Source organism: Sapajus apella, unplaced genomic scaffold (genome assembly GCF_009761245.1).
Source record: "Sapajus apella isolate SASKATOON/1434 unplaced genomic scaffold, GSC_monkey_1.0 scaffold61, whole genome shotgun sequence".
NCBI lineage: Eukaryota > Metazoa > Chordata > Mammalia > Primates > Cebidae > Sapajus > Sapajus apella.
Window position 1 is genome coordinate 4879685 of NW_022437001.1, and position 20690 is coordinate 4900374.

The window sequence follows — 20690 nt, forward strand, 5'->3', positions numbered from 1 at the left end:
GCGCATATAAATATAAGGGATTTATTCCTGTTTTTCAGAAGAGTATGAACCAGAGAAATTTCTTTCAGATAAATGTAAGTCTGAAATGTACATCAGAGGGTCTTATTTACTTCAATTGTAGGGCCACCAGATCTCAATAACTCATTTAATGACTTTCTTCTGCCTTAGGGCAGAACTGTCCTCAGGCAAGCAGGATGCCTGCCTACCTATTACCTTAGAATTTTTTAAAAAGAATAGTACACGTTTTTGCTAGTTGTGCATTCCAGACTTTCTCCATAACACATTCCAGAATGCTGGGAGGAAATTCTCCTAATGCCTAATCTAAATCCCTTCTTTTGCCCCTTAAACGCTTCATATCTTATCTTGACCTCAGTGGAAATAGACAGTAGATGCTCACCCTGATTTAGCCAATGTCTCTTTAAGTTTTTGAAACTGTTATTGGGCTTCTCATAGACCTCATCCTCTACTCTGGAATAAGTCAACCGTACTATTTCTCCATCTTTTTTTTCTTTCAGAAGCATGTTTTGTTTAGAGCTTTCTGGGTAGAGGATTTGTCATTTAGTTACTTCCTTCTGAGACTCCTCAAGGTATATATCAGCATAACAGTGACAGGGCCCAAGTAGGAGTTGCCATGGCTGATCAATCCACTGTCCACCCACCCTGGCAGGGAGGCACCAGCCACCTCTTTGCCTCACCACTGCTGCAGCTCTTCCTAAGAGGTGCCGGGGCGCGCTTGAGAGTTACAGGGCAGTCTCAGCCATGCAGTCCAGTGATGGTCTGTCTTGTTTTCATTCAAAACCAGCCAGGCTTGGAGCAGAAGAAAGCTCCGGAAGCTTTCTCATTGCCCAGAGATGATTACCAGAAGCCATTTCTCTGATGATCTGAGTTTCATCTTCCCCTGAGGTTCTTGCTTGGTCTAATGCGGTCCCCAGCCTGGCCAGACCTCAAAGACCTGTTGTCTCACCTTGAAAACTCCTCCTGTGTGCACACATCCCGGAGCTTGATTGGCATTAAAAAGGGGAGAGGGGATGGAAAATGTACATATTAGAGGAGAAAAAAAGAATATAGTTACAGAAAATACAAATGCCATAAAAATAATTATGTTCACCATCTGTCTAGCCCCAGAAGTACCTCGGAAGCATCTTCCCAGCTTTGTCCCTATCTGACTTCCTATCTGTCTCCAACAGGAAAGATATCATATTTCTGTCATGGGGAATCATCTTTCAGAAATTGGTTACTGTCTCTGTAAAATCAGAGAACCCCTATTCTGACTCCCTCAGATTCTCTTCAGCCCCTCTGCCCAGTTCTGGCTTGTGACCTAAGAGACTCTCCTCTTAGGTGGGTCAGTGGCACTTGACTCTAGGTGGATCCCCATACAGCAAAGTGTCCTGGTCCTCATGGGCCTTCAGTGTAATCTGCATCACAGGAAAAGCAAACCAGGGCTTGGTGAGAGTCACTATAGAGGGGCCAGAAAAGTGTGAGCCCCCATGGAGAGAGAAAACAGCTTTTCTCTGCCATTAGCTTTCTCTCCAAATATATTGTAAATGCCAGTGACCCAAAACTTACTGTAGCCAACTTTATAAACCTGATTACTTTATTATGCATCGATTCAACTTCCCTAAGATTGTAATCTCTTATCAGGGCTCAGATCTTTTTAGTCAGCATTACATTGCTCACAAAACTTATACGTCTTATACAATGGGTGGATATTAGTTATTTGCTAAGTAAGTAATAAACGTATTCTATAACAATTGCAACAAAGTTATATGTATTATAGATAAAGATGCAAGTATCTGTGGATAGCTTTACACACTTACTTGGATATCTTTTTTTCTTTTTTTTTAATTATACTTTAAGTTCTGGGGTACATGTGCTGAATGTGCAGGATTATTACATAGATATACACATGTCATGGTGGTTTGCTGTACTCATCAACCCATCATCTACATTAGGTATTTCTCCTAATGCTATCCCTCCTCTAGCTCCCCACCCTGTAACAGGCCGTGGCATATGATGTTCCCCTCCCTGTGCGCATATGTTCTCACTGTTCCACTGTGACTAATGAGTGAGAACATGCAGTGTTTGGTTTTCTGTTCTTGTGTTAGTTTGCTTAGACTGGTGGTTTCCAGCTTCATCTATGTCCCTGCAATGAACATGAACTCGTTCGTTTTTATGGCTACATAGTATTCCACGGTGTATATGTGCCACATTTTCTTTATCCAGTCTATCATTGCTGGGCATTTGGGTTGGTTCCAGGCCTTTCTTATTGTGAACAGTGCCACAATAAATGTATGTGTACATGTGTTTTTATAGTATTTATAATCCATATATACCCAATAATGGGATTGTTGGGTTAAATGCTATTTTTAGTTCTAGATTCTTGAGGAATTACCATACTGTCTTCCACAATGGTTGAACTAATTTATACTCCCACCAACAGTGTAAAAGCCTTCCTATTTCTCCACATCCCCTCCAGCATCTGTTGTCTCCTGACCTTTTAATGATAACTACTCTAACTGGTGTGAGATGGTATCTCATTGTGGTTTTGATTTGCATGTCTCTAATGACCAGTGATGATGAGCTTTTTTTCATGTTTATTGGCTGCATAAATGTCTCCTTTTGAGGAATGTCTGTTCATATCCTTTGCCTACTTTTTGATGGGTTTTTTTTGTCTTGTAATTTTGTTTTCAGTTCTTTGTAGATTCTGGATATTAACCCTTTGTGAGATGTCTAGATTGCAAAAATTTTCTCCCATTCTGTAGGCTGCCTGTTCACTCTGATGATAGTTTCTTTTGCTGTGCAGAAGCTCTTTAGTTTAATTAGATCCCATTTGTCTATTTTGACTTTTGTTGCCATTGCTTTTGGTATTTTAGTCATGAAGCCTTTGCCCATGCCTGTGTCCTGAATGGTGTTGCATAGGTTTTCCTCTAGGATTTTTATGGTTTTAGGTTTTGCATTTAAGTCTTTAATCCATCTTGAGTTAATTTTTTGTATAAGATATAAGGAAGGGATACAATTTCAGTTTTCTGCATATGGCTAGCCAGTTTTCCCAACACCATTTATTAAATAAGGAATCCTTTTCCCATTTCTTGTTTTTTTCAGATTTGTCAAATAACAGAAAAGTTGTAGATGTGTGGTATTATTGCTGAGGCCTCTGTTCTGTATCATTGATCTATATATCTGTTTTGGTACCAGTACCATGCTGTTTTGGTTACTACAGCCTTGTAGTATAGTTTGAAGTCAGGTAGCATGTTGTCTCCAGCTTTGTTGTTTTTGCTTAGGATTGTCTTGGCTATACAGGCTCTTTTTTGGTTCCATATGAAATTTAAAGTAGCTTTTTCCAATTCTGTGAGGCAAGTCAATGATAGCTTGATGGGGATAGCATTGAATCTGTAAATTACTTTGGGCAGTATGGCCATTTTCATGATATTGATTCTTCCTAACCATGAGCATGGAATGTTTTGCCATTTGTTTGTGTCCTCTCTATTTCCTTGAGCAGTGGTTTGTAGTTCTCCTTGAAGAGGTGCTTCACATCCCTTGTTAGTTGTATTCCTAGGTATTTTATTCTCTTTGTAGCAATTGTGAATGGAAGGTCACTCATGATTTGGCTCTCCGTTTGTCTGTTATTGGTGTATAAAAATGTTTGTGATTTTTGCACATTGATTTTATATCCTGAGACTTTGCTGAAGTTGCGTATCAGCTTAAGGAGATTTTGGGCTGAGATGATGGGGTTTTCTAAATACACAATCATGTCATCTGCAAACAGAGACAATTTGACTTCCTCTTTTCCTAATTGAATACCCTTTATTTCTTTCTTTTGCCTGATTGTCCTGGACAGAACTTTCAATACTATGTTGGATAGGAGTGGTGAGAGAGGGCATCCTTTTCTTGTGCCGGTATTCAAAGGGAATGCTTCCAGTTTTTGCCCATTCAGTATGATATTGGCTGTGGGTTTGTCATAAATAGCTCTTATTATTTTGAGACACATTTCATCAATACATAGTTTATTGAGAGTTTTTAGCATGAAGGCTGATGAATTTTGTTGAAGGCCTTTTCTCATCTATCGAGACAATCATGGTTTTTGTCATTGGTTTATGTGATGGATTATGTTTATTAATTTGTGTATGTTGAACCAGCCTTGCATTCCAGGGATGAAGTCAACTTGATCGTGGTAGATAAGCTTTTTGATGTGCTGCTGGATTCGGTTTGCCAGTATTTTACTGAGGATTTTTGCATTGATATTCATCAGGGATATTGGCCTGAAATTTTCTTTGTTTTTGTTGTATTTCTGCCAGGTTTGAGTATCAGGATGATGCTGGCCTCATAAAATTAGTTAGGGAGGATTCCCTTTTTTTCTGTTGTTTGGAATAGGTTCAGAAGGAATGGTACCAGCTCTTCTTTGTACCTTTGGTAGATTCAGCTGTGAATCCATCTATTCCTGGGCTTTTGTGGTTGGTTAGCTATTAATTATTGCCTAAATTTCAGGACTTATTATTAGCCTATTCAGGGATTCGACTTCTTCCTGCTTCAGTTTTGGGAGGGTGTATGTGTACAGGAATTTTCCCATTTCTTTTAGATATTTTAGTTTATATGCATAGAAGTATTTATAGTATTCTCTGATGATAATTTGTATTTCTGTGGGATCAGTAGTGATATCCTCTTTATCATTTTTTATTGCATCTATTTGATTCTTCTCTCTTTTCTTCATTAGTCTGGCTAGTGGTCTATATATTTTATTGATCTTTTCAAAAAACCATCTCCTGTATTCACTGTTTTTTTTTTTAAGGGTTTTTTGTGTCTCTATCTCCTTCAGTTCTTCTCTGATCTTAGTTATTTCTTGTCTTCTGCTTTCTTTTGAATGTGTTTGTTCTTACTTCTCTACTTCTTTTAATTGTGATGTTAGCATGTCAATTTTAGATCTTTTCTGCTTTTGCTTTTGGACATTTAGTGCTGTAAATTTCCCTCTACACACTGCTTTAAATGTATCCCAGAGATTCTGGTACGTTGTGTCTTTTTTCTCATTGGTTTCAAAGGACATTTTATTTCTTCCTTAATTTTGCTGTTTACCCAGTAGTCACTCAGGAGCACATTGTTCAGTTTCCATGTAGTCGTTCAGTTTTGAGTGAGTTTCTTAATCCTGAGTTCTAATTTGATTGCCTTTTGGTCTGAGAGACTATGTGTTATGATCTCCATTATTTTGCTTTGCTGAGCAGTGTTTTACTTCCAATTATGTAGTTAATTTTAGAATAAGTGTGATATGGTGGTGAGAAGAATGTGTATTCTATTGATTTAGGGTGGAGAGTTCTGTAGATGTCTGTTAGGTCTGCTTAGTCCAGAGCTGAGTTCAAGTCATGAATATCCTTGTTAATTTTCTGTCTCGTTGATCTGTCTAATATTGACAGTGGGGTGTTAAAGTCTCCCACTATTATTGTGTGGGAGTCCAAGTCTCTGTAGGTCATTAAGAACTTGCTTTATGTATCTGAGTGCTCCCATATTGGGTGCCTATATATTTAGGATCGTTAGCTCTTCTTGAAGTATTGATCCCTTTACCATTATGTAATGCCCTTGTAACTTTTGATCTTTGTTGGTTTGAAGTCTGTTTTACTAGGATTGCCACCCCTGCTTTTCTGTGTGTGTGTATGTGCTTTCCATTTGCTTGGTAAATCTTCCTCCATCCCTTTATTTTGAGCCTATGTGTCTTTGCACATAAGATGGGTCTCCTGAATGTAGCACACTGATGGGTCTTGATTCTTTATCCAATTTGCCACTCTGAGTCTTTTAATTGGGTCATTTACCCTGTTTACATTTAAGGTTAATTTTGTTTTTGTTTTTTGTTTTATAAATATATATATTTTATTGCTTTTTGGTTCTGGGGTACATGTGAAGAACATGCAGGGTTGTTGCATAGGTACATACATGGTAATGTGGTTTGCTGCCTCTGTCACCCCGTCACCTATGTCTGGCATTTCTCCCCATGTTATCCCTCCGCAACTCCATACCCTATGCTGTCCCTCCCCTAGTCTCCCCCAATGGACCCCAGTGTGTGATGTTCCCCTCTCTGTGTCCGTGTGTTCTCATTGTTCAACACCCACCTAAGAATGAGAACATGTGGTGTTTGATTTTCTGTTCTTGTGTCAGTTTGCTGAGAATGATGGTTTCCAGATTCATCCATGTCCCTACAAAGGATACAAACTCATTTTTTATGGCTGCATAGTATTCCATGGTGTATATGTGCCACATTTTCCTTGTCCAGTCTATCAACGATGGGCATTTGTGTTAGTTCCAGGTCTTTGCTATTATAAACAGTGCTGCAATGAACATGCATGTGCATGTGTCTTTAATAAATAGAAGGATTTATAATCCTTTGGATATATACCCATTAATGGGATTGCTGGGTCAAATGGAATTTCTATTTCTAGGTCCCTGAGGAATCGCCACACTGTCTTCCACAATGGTTGAACTAATTTACATTCCCACCAACAGTGTAAAAGTGTTCCTATTTCTCCACATCCTCTCCATCATCTGTTGTCTCCAGATTTTTTAATAATCACCATTCTAACTGGCGTGAGATGGTATCTCCATGTAGTTTTGATTTGTATTTCTCTAATGACCAGTGATGATGAGCATTTTTTCGCGTTTGTTGGCCTCATGTATGTCTTCTTTTGAAAAGTGTCTGTTTATATCCTTCGCCCACTTTTGAATGGATTTATTTGTTTGTTTCTTGTAAATCTGTTTTAGTTCTTTGTAGATTCTGGATATTAGCCCTTCGTCAGATGGGTAGATTACAAAATTTTTTTCCCATTCTGTTGGTTGCCGGTCACTCTAATGATTGTTTCTTTTGTTGTGCAGGAGCTCTGGAGTTTAATTAGACCCCGTTTGTCTATTTTGGCTTTTGTTGCCAATGCTTTTGGTGTTTTAGTCATGAAGTCCTTGCCTATGCCTATGTCCTGAATGGTTTTGCCTAGGTTTTCTTCTAGGGTTTTTATGGTGATAGGTCTTATGTTTAAGTCTTTAATCCATCTAGAGTTAATTTTAGTGTAAGATGTCAGGAAGGGGTCCAGTTTCTGCTTTCTGCACGTGGCTAGCCAGTTTTCCCAACACCATTCATTAAACAGGGAATCCTTTCCCCATTGTTTGTTTTTGTCAGGTTTGTCAAAGATCGGATGGTTGTAGATGTGTGACGTTGCCTCCGAGGCCTCTCCTCTGTTCCATTGATCTGTATCTCTGTTTTGGTACCAGTACCATTCTGTTTTGATTACTGTAGATTTGTAATATAGTTTGAAGTCAGGTAGCGTGATACCTCCCACTTTGTTCTTTTTGCTTAGAATTGACTTGGCTATGTGGGCTCTCTTTTGGTTCTATATGAAGTTTAAGGTGGTTTTTTCCAGTTCTGTGAAGAGGGTCATAGGTAGCCTGATGGGGATAGCATTGAATCTGTAAATTACTTCAGACAGTATGGCCATTTTCACAATATTGATTCTTCCTAACCATGAGCATGGAATATTTGTCCATCTGTTTGTGTCCTCTCTTATTTCCTTGGTCAGTGGTTTGTAGTTCTTCTTGAAGAGGTCCTTTACATCCTTTGTTAGTTGTATTCCTAGGTATTTTATTCTCTGTCTAGCAATTGTGAATGGCAGTTCATTCTTGATTTGGGTCTCTCTAAGTCTGTTACTGATGTATAGGAATGCTTGTGATTTTTGCATATTGAATTTGTATCCTGAGACTTTGCTGAAGTTCCTTATCAGTTTCAGGAGATTTGGGGCTGAGACGATGGTGTTTTATAAATATCCAATCATGTTATCTGCAAACAGAGACAATTTGACTTCCTCCTTTCCTAATTGAATACCCTTTATTTCTTTTTCTTGCCTGATTGCTCTGGCTAGAACTTCCAATACTATATTGAGTGGTGAGAGAGTGCATCCTTGTCTAGTGCCAGATTTCAAAGGAAACGCTTCCAGTTTTTGCCCATTCAGCGTGATATTGGCTGTGCGTTTGTCATAAATAGCTTTTATTATTTTGAGATACATTCCATCAATACCTAGTTTATTGAGAGTTTTTAGCATAAAGCGCTGTTGAATTTTGTCGAAGACCTTCTCTGCATCTATTGAGATAATCATGTGGTTTTTGTCTTTGGTTCTGTTTAGGTGGTGAATTACATTTGTAGACTTGCATATGTTGAACCAGCCTTGCATCACTGGGATGAAACCTACTTGATCGTAATGGATAAGCTTTTTGATGTGCTGTTGCAGTTGGTTTACCAGTATTTTATTGAAGATTTTTGCATCTGTGTTCATCATGGATATTGGCATGAAGTTTTCTTTTCTTGTTGAGTCTCTGCCGGGTTTTGGTATCAGGATGATGTTGGTCTCATAAAATGATTTGGGAAGGATTCCCTCTTTTTGTATTGTTTGGAATAGTTTCAGAAGGGATGGTACCAGATCTTCTTTGTATGTCTGGTAGAATTTAGCTGTGAACTCTCCTGGACCTGGGCTTTTTTTGGTTGGTGGGCTGTTAATTGCTGCCTCAACTTCAGCCCTTGTTGTTGGTCTATTCAGGGTTTTGACTTCTTCCTCGTTTAGGCTTGGAAGTGGGCAAGTGTCCAGGAATTTACCTATTTCTTCCAGGTTTACTGGTTTATGTGCATAGAGTTCTTTGTAGTAAGCTCTGATGGTAGCTTGTATTTCGTGTAATCGGTGGTGATATCCCCTGTATCATTTTTTATTGCACCTATTTGATTCTTCTCTTTTCTTTTTTATTAATCTGGCTAGTGATCTGTCTATTTTGTTGATCTTTTAAAAAAAAGCAGCTCCTGGATTTATTGATTTTTTTTTGAAGGATTTTTTGTGTCTCTATCTCCTTCAGTTCTCTTCTCATCTTAGTTATTTCTTGTCTTCTGCTAACTTTTGAGTTTTCTTGATCTTGCTCCTCTAGGTCTTTCAATTTTGATGATAGGGTGTCGATTTTAGGTCTTTCCTTGCCTCCCATTTGGGCATTTATTGCTGTAAATTTCCCTCTAAACACTGCTTTAAATGTGTCCGAGATTCTGGTATGCGGTGCTTCATTCTCATTGGTTTCAAAGAACATCTTTATTTCTGCCTTCATTTCATTGTTTATCCAGTTAATATTCAAGAGCCAGTTGTTCAGTTTCCATGAAGTTGTGCAATTCTGAGTGAGTTTCTTAATCCTGAGTTCTAATTTGATTACACTGTGGTCTGAGAGACTGTTATGAATTCCATTCTTTTGCATTTGCTGAGGAGTGATTTACCTCCAATTATGTCATCAGTTTTAGAGTAGGTGTGATGTAGTGCTGAGAAGAATGTATATTCTGTGGATTTGGGGTGGAGAGTTCTGTAAATGTCTATTAGGTTTGCTTGGTCCAGGTCTGAGTTCAAGTCCTGGATATCTTTGTTAATTTTCTGTCTCGTTGATATGTCTAATATTGGCAGTGGAGTGTTAAAGTTTCCCACTATTATTGTGTGGAAGTCTAAGTTTCTTTGTAGGTCATTAAGAACTTGATTTATGTATCTGGGTGCTCCTGTATTTGGTGCATATATATTTAGGATTGTTAGCTCTTCTTGATGCATTGATCCTTTTACCATTATGTATTGCCCTTCTTTGTCTCCTTTGATCTTTGTTGGTTGAAAGTCTACTTTATCAGAGACTAGGATTGCAACTCCTGCTTTTTTTTTTTGCTCTCCAGTTGCTTGGTAAATCTTCCTCCATCCCTTTATTTTGAGCCTATGTGTATCCTTGCATGTGAGATGGGTTTCCTGGATACAGCACACCAATGGGTTTTGACTTTTTATCCAATTTGCCAGTTTGTGTCTTTTGATTGGGACATTTAGCCCATTTACATCTAAGGTTAATATTGTTATGTCTGAATTTGATCCTGCCATTTTCCTGCTAGCTGATTGTTGTGCCCGTTAGTTGAGGCAGTTTCTTCATTGTGTCGATGCTCTTTACCATTTGGTATGTTTTTGGAGTGGCTGGTACTGGTTGTTCCTTTCTATGTTTAGTGCTTCTTTCAGGAGCTCTTGTAAGGCAGGCCTGGTGGTGATGAAATCTCTGAGAAATTGCTTGTTTGTAAAGGATTTTATTTCTTCTTCACTTAGGAAGCATAATTTGCCTGGATATGAAATTATAGGTTGGAAATTCTTTTCTTTAAGGGTGTCAATATTTTCCCCCATTCTCTTCTGGCAGGTAACCTGATCTTTCTCTCTGGCTGCCCTTAGCATTTTCTCCCTCATTTCAACACTGGTCAATCTGGCAATTATATGCCTTGAGGTTGCCCTTCCTGAGGAATATCTTTGTGGAGTTCTCTGTATTTCCTGGACTTGAGTAGTGGCCCGCCTTGCTAGAAAACACTGAAGAGCGTTTCCTAGCTTGGATTCATTCTCTCCATCACGTTCGGGTACACCTGTCCAACGTAGATTAGGTCTTTTCACCTAATCCCATATTTGTTGGAGACTTTGTTCATTTCTTTTTACTCTTTTTTTCTCTAATCTTGCCTTCTCATTTTATTTCATTGAGTTGATCTTCAATCTCTGACATCCTTTCTTCCGCTTGGTCATTTTGGCTATTTAAACTTGTGTATGCTTCACAAAGTTCTTATGTTTTGTTTTTCAGCTCCATCAATTCATTTATATTCTTCTCTAAGCTGTATATTCTCATTAGCATTTTGTCAAACCTTTTTCACCATTCTTAGTCTCTTTGCATTGGGTTAGAACATGGTCTTTTAGCTCAGGGAAGTTTGTTATTACCCACTTTCTGAAGCCTTTTTCTGTCAGTTCATCAGACTCATTCTCCATCCAGCCTCATTCCCTTGCTGGTGAGGAGTTGTGATCCCTTGGAGGAGTGGAGGTGTTCTGGTTTTGGGTGTTTTCTTCCTTTTTGTGCTGGTTTCTTCCCATGTTTGTGGATTTATTTACATGTGGTCTTTGTAGTTGGTGACTTTCAGTTGGGGTCTCTGAGTGGACATCCCGTTTGTTGATGATGAAGTTATTTCTTTCTGTTTCTTTGTTTTCCTTCTAACAGTCAGGCCCCTCTGCTATAGGACTGCTGGAGGTCCACTCCAGGACCTGCTTGCCTGGGGATCACCTGTGGTGGCTGCAGAGCAGTAAGGGTTACTGCCAGTTTCTTCTTCTGTTATCTTGGTTGTAGAAGGATACCAGCCAGATGTCAGTCTGAGCCCTCCTTTATGAGGTGTCTCTTTGGATATATGGGGGTCAGGGAGCTGCTTGAGGAGACAGTCTGTCCCTTATAGGAGCTCAAGTGCTGAGCTATGAGCTCCCTTGTTCTGTTCAGAGCTGCTGGGCAGGTACGTTTAAGTCTACTGCAGCAGAACTCATAACTGCCTTTTTTCCCAGGTGCTCTGTTGCAGGAAGGTGGGGCTTTATTTATAAGTTCCTGACATGCTGCTGCCTTTTTTCAGAGATGCCCTGCCCAGCGAGGAGGTAGCCTAGTCACAGTCTGCCAGCAGAGGCGTTGCTGAGCTGCCATGGTCTCTGGCCCGCTGCTGTGTAAACTTCCTTGCAGTTTTGTTTATAGAGGTATAGTTAGAACCACCTTGGTAATGGTGGTCTGCCTCAGTAATGGCAGACTGCCTCGGTAGTGGTGGACTGCCTCGGTAATGGCAGACTCCCTTCCCCCCACAGAGCTGGACCGTCCCAGGTCCAGCTGTGCTTGCTGTGAAACTCTCAATCCAGAGCGTTTCGGATTGCTGGTCTCTGTGGGGGTGGGACCCGCCGAGCCAGATCATCTGGCTCCCTGTTTCAGCCCCCTTTTTTTCAGCTGAATGGGCAACTTTGTCTCCCAGGCATTCCAGGCACCAGTTGAAACAGCACCCAGATTTGTGTCAGTTTTTGTGCAGAGACCCGCTGCACCGACTGAAACAGCCATGCTGGAGACTCCTGGAGCTTTTCTGTCCGGCAGTCTCCTGATCTGTAGGCAGTGAAAACTCGTTTGGAAATGTGGTCATCACTCACCCTCTGCATTCTCGCTGGTAACTGCACTCCAGAGCTGTTCCTATTTGGCCATCTTGGATCATCTCAGGGTTAATATTGTTATGTATGAACCTGATCTGTCATTATGATGCTAGGTGGTTATTTATTTGATGAAGTTTCTTCATTGTGTCATTGGTCTTTACACTTTGGTATGTTTTTACAGTGGCTGGTACCAGTTGGTCCTTTCCATGTTTATTCATTTCTTCAGGAGCTCTTGTAAGGCAGTCCTTCGGGAGCAAAATCTGTCAGCATTTGCTTGTCTGTAAACGATTTTATTTCTCCTTCACTTATGAAGCTTAATTTGGTTGGTTATGAAATTCTGGGTTGAAAATTCTTTTCTGTTACAATGTTCAGTGTTGGCCCCACTGTCTTCTGGCTTGTAGGGTTTCTGCAGAGAGATTTTCTGTTAGTCCGATGGATTTCCCTTTGTGCGTGACCCAGTCTCTCTCTCTGTCTGCCCTTAACATTTTTTCCTTCATTTTAATCTTGGTGAATCTGACGATTATGTGTCTTGGGGTTTATTTCATTGAGTGGATCTATCTTCATTCTCTGATATCCTTTCTTCCACTTGGTTGATTCAGCTACTGAAACTTGTGTGTGCTTCATGAAATTCTCATGCTGTGTTTTTCAGCTACATCAGGTCATTTATGTTCTTCTCTAAACTGGTTATTCTATTAAACCGGTTATTCTAGTTAGCAAAACATCTAACCTTTTTTTCAGGTTCTTAGCTTTCTTGCATTGGGTTAGAACATGCTCCTTCAGCTCAAAGGAGTTTGTTATTACCCACCTTCTGGTGCCTACTTTTGTCAGTTTGTCAAACTCATTCTCCATCCAGTTTTTTGGCCTTGCTGGTGAGGAGTTGTGATTCTTTGGAGCAGAAGAGGCATTCTGGTTTTTGGAATTTTCAGCCTTTTGCTCTGGTTTCTCCCCATCTTTGTGGATTTCTCCACCTTTGGTCTTTGATGTTGCTGACCTTCGGGTGGGGTCTCTGAGTGGACCTCATTTTTGTTGATGTTTATGCTATTCCTTTCTGTTTGTTATTTTGCCTTCTAGCAGTCAGGCCCCTCTGCTGCAGATGTGCTGCATTTTGCTGGAGGTCCACTCCAGACCCTGTTTGCCTGGGTATCACCAGCAGAGGCTGCAGAGCAGCAAAGATTGCTGCCTGTTTCTTCCTCTGGAAGCTTCATCCAAGAAAGGCACCTGCTAGCTGCCAGCCAGAGCTCTCCTGTATGAAGTGTCTGTTGGCTCCTCCTGTGAGGTGTCTCCCAGTCAGGATACATGGGGGTCAGGGACCCACTTGAGGAGGCAGTCTGTCCCTTATCAGAGCTTGAACATTGTGCTGGGTGATCCACTGCTCCCTTCATGGTGGTTAGGCAGGGACGTTTAAGTCTGCTGAGGCTTAGCCCACAGCCACCCCTTCCCCCAGGTGCTGTGTCCCAGGGAGATGGGGGTTTTATCTATAAGTCCCTGACTGGGGCTGCTGCCTTTTTTTTAGAGATGCCCTGCCCAGAGAGGAGGAATGTAGAGAGGCAGTCTTGCCACAGTGGTTTTGCTGAGCTGCAGTGGGCTCCACTCAAATCCATCCTCCTGGAGGCTTTGTTTACACTGTGAGGGGAAAAACCACCTACTCATGCCTCAACAATGGCAAACACCCTTCTGTCTGCCAAGCTTGAGCATCCCTGGTCCTCAGACTGCTGTTCTAGCAGTGAGAATTTCAAGCCATCAGATCTTAGCTTGCTGGGCTCTGTAGGGGTGGGACCCCCTGAGCCAGACCACTTGGCCCCCTGGCTTCAGCCCCCTTTCCAGGGGAGTGAATGGTTCTGTCTCACTGGCGTTCCAGGTGCTACTGGGGTATGAAAATAAAAACAACTGCCATTAGCTCGGTGTCTGTCCAAACGGCCACCTAATTTTGTTTGAAACCCAGGGCCCTGGTGGCGTAGGCACCTGAGGGAATCTCCTGGTCTGCCAGTTGCAGAGACCATGGGAAAAGCCTGTATCTGGGCTGGAATGCACTGCTCTTCCCGGTACAGTCTCTCACTACTTCCCTTGGCTAAGGGAGGGAGATCCTCTGACTCCTTGCACTTCCCGGGTGAAGTGATGCCTCACCCTGCTTCAGCTCGCCCTCTGTGGGCTGCACCCACTGTCCAACCAGTCCCAATGAGATGAACCAGGTACCTCAGTTGGAAATGCAGATATTATCCGCCTTCTGCATTGATTTCTGTAGGAGCTGAAGACCAAAGCTGTTCCTATTCAGCCATCTTGGGGGTAGTACCTGGAATATTTTTTAAAGTGGTCAAAGATTGGGTTTATGTTTGTCTTAGCATGTTTTCTATGTCTACAAAATCAATAATGCTTGTTAACTTGTTAAATTATATAGATTATTCTCAGACTATTTGGAGATTTTAAAAAAAAAACAGCCTATATTCTATTTTTTTAACCACTCTAAGAGTATTTATAAACAATTAATATGCTACTTTTTTATAATCAATTGACAAGCTAATTATTGCACCGGGACCCAGTTCTGTTGGTGTATATTGCATCAGGATTGATTCAGATGATCTTTTTCCTATTAGTGCAAATTAGCCATTAAGTCTGTAGAAGGATGACATTGCTTCCTTTGATTTCATGACTAGATTACTTAGTTGCCCCCTGTCTTGAGAGTACTCTTCCTTTTACAGTAGAAAGGCAAAGTGAAGTCATGCAGATAAAGAGATGAGGAAAACAGTAAAGCACAATTAGGGTTATTGGGCTGGAATCAGTGCCCCATGTATGAGAGTGGCAAGAGAAATGGTCTGTTAAAGAGGATAGTGGGCAGTGGGGGCAAGGGGAGAGAATGCTGTTACTGTTTTGTGGGCAGTAATTACATTTGGCCTATGACCAGAAAAATATATATTTTAATATAACCTCAATATAGCCTCTGTAATGTTTACCGCCAAGACCTAAAATTTTGAGGCATGGCATGAAGCATTTTTTTAATGACAGAATTCTCACTTTATTTTCTTCTAATGAAATATTATAATTGAACAAGATTCCATATTTTACTGTACATCACTCTTTTACTATACTCCAGAGGGGGAAAGTTGTCCTGATTACCAGTTCTAAGAGTAAAGAATCTTTACATGGTGAAAGTCCTGGCCAGCCATCATTCAGCCACAACAGTGGCTTGTCAGAAGGGTATGTAGCAGGTCATACCCACCTCTGGAGGTAGAGCAGTGCAAAAAAGGAAATCTTGCCATGTCATGTTTCAAAGCTCTTATGAATCTTGAGATCCCATTGGAAATCTTTCACACTTTAAATAGAATCCCAAAAAGATGTGCTCTGCCTGTTCTCTCACAGGTTGGTCAGGACAGGAAGCAGGGCCTCCCCAATGCTAGTTCCTCAGGGAACAATTCGGGAGTCTAAGGAGTTGTCTCCCAGCCGTGCCAGGAAAGAGTGGCTGCCAAAATGTTGCTAGTAATTAAGGACGAGGCACCTGAGGGCAGCACTAAGCATGTACTAGTTATTATAACATCCAGGTAGAACAAGTGAAACTCCTCTTTTGAGTGAGTTTAATTGAGAGTGGCAGACATTTACAGTCATATTAACGTACCCTGCATGTGTGCACATACACACACACAGAGCTACTGTTGCTGGCAATGGAGAAGATGGTGTGTGTGTCTGGCCATCTGGAAACATGAGATCACTAAGTATAATGGCCATTAACTCAATATTGATTTAGTAAGGTGCTACATACTGGTAAGGTCCCAAATGTATGTTCACTGATGCTTTTGGATAATAGAAACATCTTCCTTAAATATCTTCAGCCAACAATGTTTCTGTGTAATTAGCAAATATCTTAATTATACACTTGGATTTGAAGCTTATGCTAGCTAATCTTAAAGTATAAAATACATACAAATTAGATAAAGAAAAAAGGTTTGGAAGAAAGATTGCAGTAGCATAGAGGCTAATAGTGTGAACTCTGAGCCATAGCTGGATTCAAATCCTCACCCTGGTATTTACTACCTCTGCAATATGAAAAAGTAGTTAATTTTTCTGTGTTTCAGTTTTTTCACCCCAAAAATGAAAATAGTGTCTATCATAGGGTCATGGTAAGCATTGGAATGCTGAAAACATGTAAAAACTCTTTTTAACTGTGCTTAGAACATGAAATGCTAAATACATTTAGCTTATTGTTATTTCAGATATGGTATTTTAGGAGTAATAACTCCACAAATGGGTCATTACACAGTAGACATTTTGAAAAGGAATAATAATTAACAATTCAGAAATTTTATCTTAAAATCTCAGAAGCTTGCCCACATTTCCCACAGGGAAGTAAACTAATACTTTATATATGTAATAGTTTGTTAAAGTTTACCAAAATTTCAAAATAAGGTAAAGTTGTTCAACAGACATTTTTATTGAGTACCATAGGCATCATGGGAAGTGATATGATGTGATAGGGATACATAAGACATTATTGGCATCTTTGAAGAGCTTCAGTTTTACAATGCAGCATGTATTGGAACAACATAAAACATTTAGTCATTTTAGAAACATTACTTTGAGTGATATAATTAATTATGTAACCATATTTTTGGTGCTTTTAGAAAAGATATTGGGTAAATACCCGTGGCTGAAGAATGTGCACACTGGAGATATTTATTATCTTGAACTATTGGAGTAAATATGGATTATTACTCAATTCCAAGTATCCTACAAATATTCACAAAATCACAGCATAAAGTTAAATGTACCTGAAATGCTAATTGTGATGTTGATAATCAGCTCCATAAGTTCATGCTACAGACCACAGACTTGTGTATAAGTGCTGGAGAAAATATTAAGTATTCTTCATATTTTCTAACATTGACCTTAAATCATCCATGAGAATAAGCACAGCATTGTAGACTGAAAGCCTAAAGCAGTATGAATTTTATCATTAGTTTGCAAGCAAATACCACTTTTAATAAAATTTGAAAATAGCACCCTTGGCTGTTTCTAGTCAATTACATTATGGTTGTCATCAGAGGTGGTCCTACAAAGGATGAGAACATTTTAATGTGCTGGAATATTTTTAATACTTACAGAAATTATGGGGGAAGAATGGAGTTGACATTGACATATTATTTCAGATGTTAATCATTTCTAATGTATTTTTATTCATCATACCCATTTAATTCTCTGAGAGATAAGAGAGGGAAACATTGTCATGCCCATGTTTCATATGAATCAGTTGAGACTTAGAGAAGAGTTTATCTAATTGCCCCAAAGACAGGTTAATGCCATTGAGAATTTTCATAAGCTCTGATAGAGTCATCATTTGACTAGGTTTTTAGATTACCTGGGTTTTGTCTAGTTTTTTAGGCACTTTGCTGGGTATTTTTTATTTGCTCACTCATCCATTCATCAGAAGTGTCTTGAGTCACTAGTGCCAGCTCAGCACTCCTGGAAGTACTTGGTCAGCATCTTCCATTAGCATACGTGAATATGATACGTCTGCTTTTCCTTGAAACAGTTCTAAACATCAGATTTCTGTGCCTCAAATCTTTTATTAAAGAGACGGTGTATAAATTAATTATTGAAGTTTAAAAATTTTGTTAATTTTAAACTTTTTAAAGACAGGAGTTATGTCTTATTCATCTTCTAAGCCTGGTTTCAATATTTAATATAGCTCTTTGTGGATGATGGCTTATCTTTTATCTGAATTGTAAAATCTTCTGTGATGAATGTGATAAATATTTATGGCTATCATTGTAAACAGAAATTACTCTATTTTTAAATCAAGTTAATTGGCATAACATAGTCCTATTCTGTGTTAAATTTGTGTCCTGTAAGTTCCTTATGACTGTTAGAATTAAGTAGAAGGTGTCTGTTTCCTTAAGAATTTTGAATAAGTTGAAATGTTGCATTTGAAACCTAAGTGATTCCCGCGTACCTAAGCTCAGTTTGACACTTCTGAACTTTGTTTTTTTTTAAATCCATTCTCTCATTCATCTGTCTTCCCAATTATCTATCTATCTATCCATCTACTTTCTAACCTCTCCCCCCTCCCCTCATATTCGCATATGAAGTAATTTATCCTTCCTCTGAACTCTACTTCAGATATACGAGATGTGTGATCTGATATTTCTTAAACTTTCTGGTCTCCATTTCCTTATTCTACAATGAGAATCACAACAGTATAAAAGTATTAAATTGGTTAATTTATATAAAGCATTTAGAGCAGTGTCTGGCATTAGTAAGCATTTGATAAATTTTAGCTGTTTTCGTTTTTATCATGGTACCAATCTCTGCCTGCACTGGTGCAGTTGGTGGTACATTTCTTAACTCCTCCCCCACTGGGCTGAACACTTGAGGACAAGGTAAGGCTTGGTTATACTGAACATATTAGCTGGGTTCTTGTACAGCTTATGCAGTCTCTTAATAGAAGACAGGCAATAAGGATTTGTAAAATCAATGAAAGAAGGAAGGGATGTGTTCTCCTAATACCCATAATAAGCAATAATATTTGGGCTTTATACATTTTCTCTTAATGGAATAAACAGCCATTTTCCTATTGATGTAACAAGACCTGTTGAGAAGAAAACTGTGCTTTAACCAATGTAAGTCAATAAATTTCCAACATAATTTTAATTTGGCCTTATCATTTATGGTTTCTTATAGCACGAAAGTCAAAGAAGTTGGGAAAGTTAAAAGGTATTCACGAGGAGCAGCCACAGCAGCAGCCCCCACCCCCGCCCCCACCCCCGCAAAGCCCAGAGGAAGGAACGACGTACATCGCACCTGCAAAAGAGCCCTCAGTCAACACAGCGCTGGTTCCTCAGCTCTCCACAATCTCACGAGCACTCACGCCTTCCCCTGCTATGGTCCTTGAAAACATTGAACCCGAAGTTGTGTATGCAGGCTATGACAACTCAAAACCAGACACAGCCGAAAATCTGCTCTCCACGCTCAACCGCTTAGCAGGCAAACAGATGATCCAAGTCGTGAAGTGGGCAAAGGTACTTCCAGGTAGGATTGCCCCCCGCTTTCACAGGCTGCATCCTGAACTAAACAAGTCTGGGCAACAGACTTCACCATCTCCAACCATGCAGCAGGAGTTAGCTTTCCATGAAATCCTGATATCACATTTTTTAATTGATAGCAAATTGATCAAGTGTAGGAAAAATATGGTTACTGTATTCATTTCTTCTGAGAATTCAGGATTAAGGATTTTATTGTTAAAATGACAGATACACTTCTCATGTTGATAATCAAAATGGAAAATTTCATCCAAAAATATTAATAAGGTAAAATACATTCTGTTCATGAAATCACAAGTTGACCCATCATTAGCAGCTCATAACGAGGGTTAATCTAAGCATAGACCAAGTAAGCCAGAGCTTACCAAGTAAGTTGTAGGAGACCTGGAATGACTCTTCTGTCTAAAAAAAATCACCTTGCCTCCAGCACCCTTTAAATTGTCCCTGAAATTCCTATTTTAGTCATTTTTTTGTTTCATGGAATTTAATTAATAAGGCTCCTCTTAATCTACAGAAACATCACTTAGAAATTGCCATTGTAGGCCGGGTGTGGTGGCTTATGCCTGTAATCCCAGCACTTTGGGAGGCTGAGATGGGCAGATCACAAGGTCAGGTGATCGAGACCATCCCGACCAACATGGTGAAACCCCGTCTCTACTAAAAATACAAAAATTAGCTGGGTATGGTTGCATGTGCCTGTAATCCCAGCTACTTGGGAGGCTGAGGCAGGAGAATCACTTGAATCCAGGAGGCAGAGGTTGCAATGAGCCAAGATTGCAACGCTACACTGCAGCCTGGTGACAGAGTGAGACTCTGTCTCAAACAAAAAAAAAAAAAAAAAAAGAAAAGAAATTGCCATTATGTTGTCTCAGTTTGTTAACCTAAAGCGGTTTCTTAGATTACCTGTGCTCAGCCAGCAGTTGTAAGGAAAAAGTTGGGAAAACTCCACTGACTGATTCTTTGAAGAAAAGCTTGCCCAGTGAAATTTCACAGGTAGAAGAATAACATGGTGCCCCTGGGGACAGCGGGGGTGATTTTTAAAAAAAGAACAAAAGAAAGCTTGGTGCAGTGGCCCATGCCTGTAATCCTAGCACTTTGGAAGGCCAAGGTAGGTGGATCACTTGAGGTCAGGAGTTCGAGACCAGCCTGGCCAACATGGCGAAACTCCATCTCTACTGAAAATACAAAAATTAACTGGGCATCATGACAGGCACCTGTAACCCCAGCTACTTGAGAACCTGAGGCAGGATAATCGCTTAAAACCCGGGTTGCAGTGAGCCAATATCATGCCACTGCACTCCAGCCTGGGAGACAGAATGAAACTCCATCTTAAAAAAAAAAAAAAAAAAAAAAAAAAAGAAGAGCTTGAATCTGTCAGGAAGGGAGGACAGGTGCCAAGGCAACATGTTCTACTACAGAACTTTATCAAAGTCTGGTATCAACCTGGACCATAGGAGGCACCACATGCTCATTTTTTAAGCACCACAAACTCATGAACAATGGAATCTCCCACCATTATTGCAGATACGCAGGGGTTGACGGTTATTAAATTACCCTTTATTTTAGTGTTATTAATTGTGGGTGGGATCAAGCAAGTTTTGCAGGTTAATACAAATTCTCTCAATCTAACCAAGGGTTTTAGGCTGCTGTCCACACTGAAACTCGCTGAACTTTGCAATTT

General features: G+C 39.9%; 1 protein-coding gene across 2 annotated transcripts in view; it reads left to right on the forward strand.

The window, feature by feature from the left end:
- NR3C2 (nuclear receptor subfamily 3 group C member 2) overlaps positions 1-20690 on the forward strand; it is a 357173-nt gene that overhangs the window by 263652 nt on the left and 72831 nt on the right. For both annotated transcript variants that reach the window (XM_032246540.1, XM_032246541.1), the window contains exon 5: positions 18651-18998. In XM_032246540.1, the coding sequence (XP_032102431.1) occupies positions 18651-18998 (348 nt within the window). The remainder of the gene's footprint in view (positions 1-18650; positions 18999-20690) is intronic.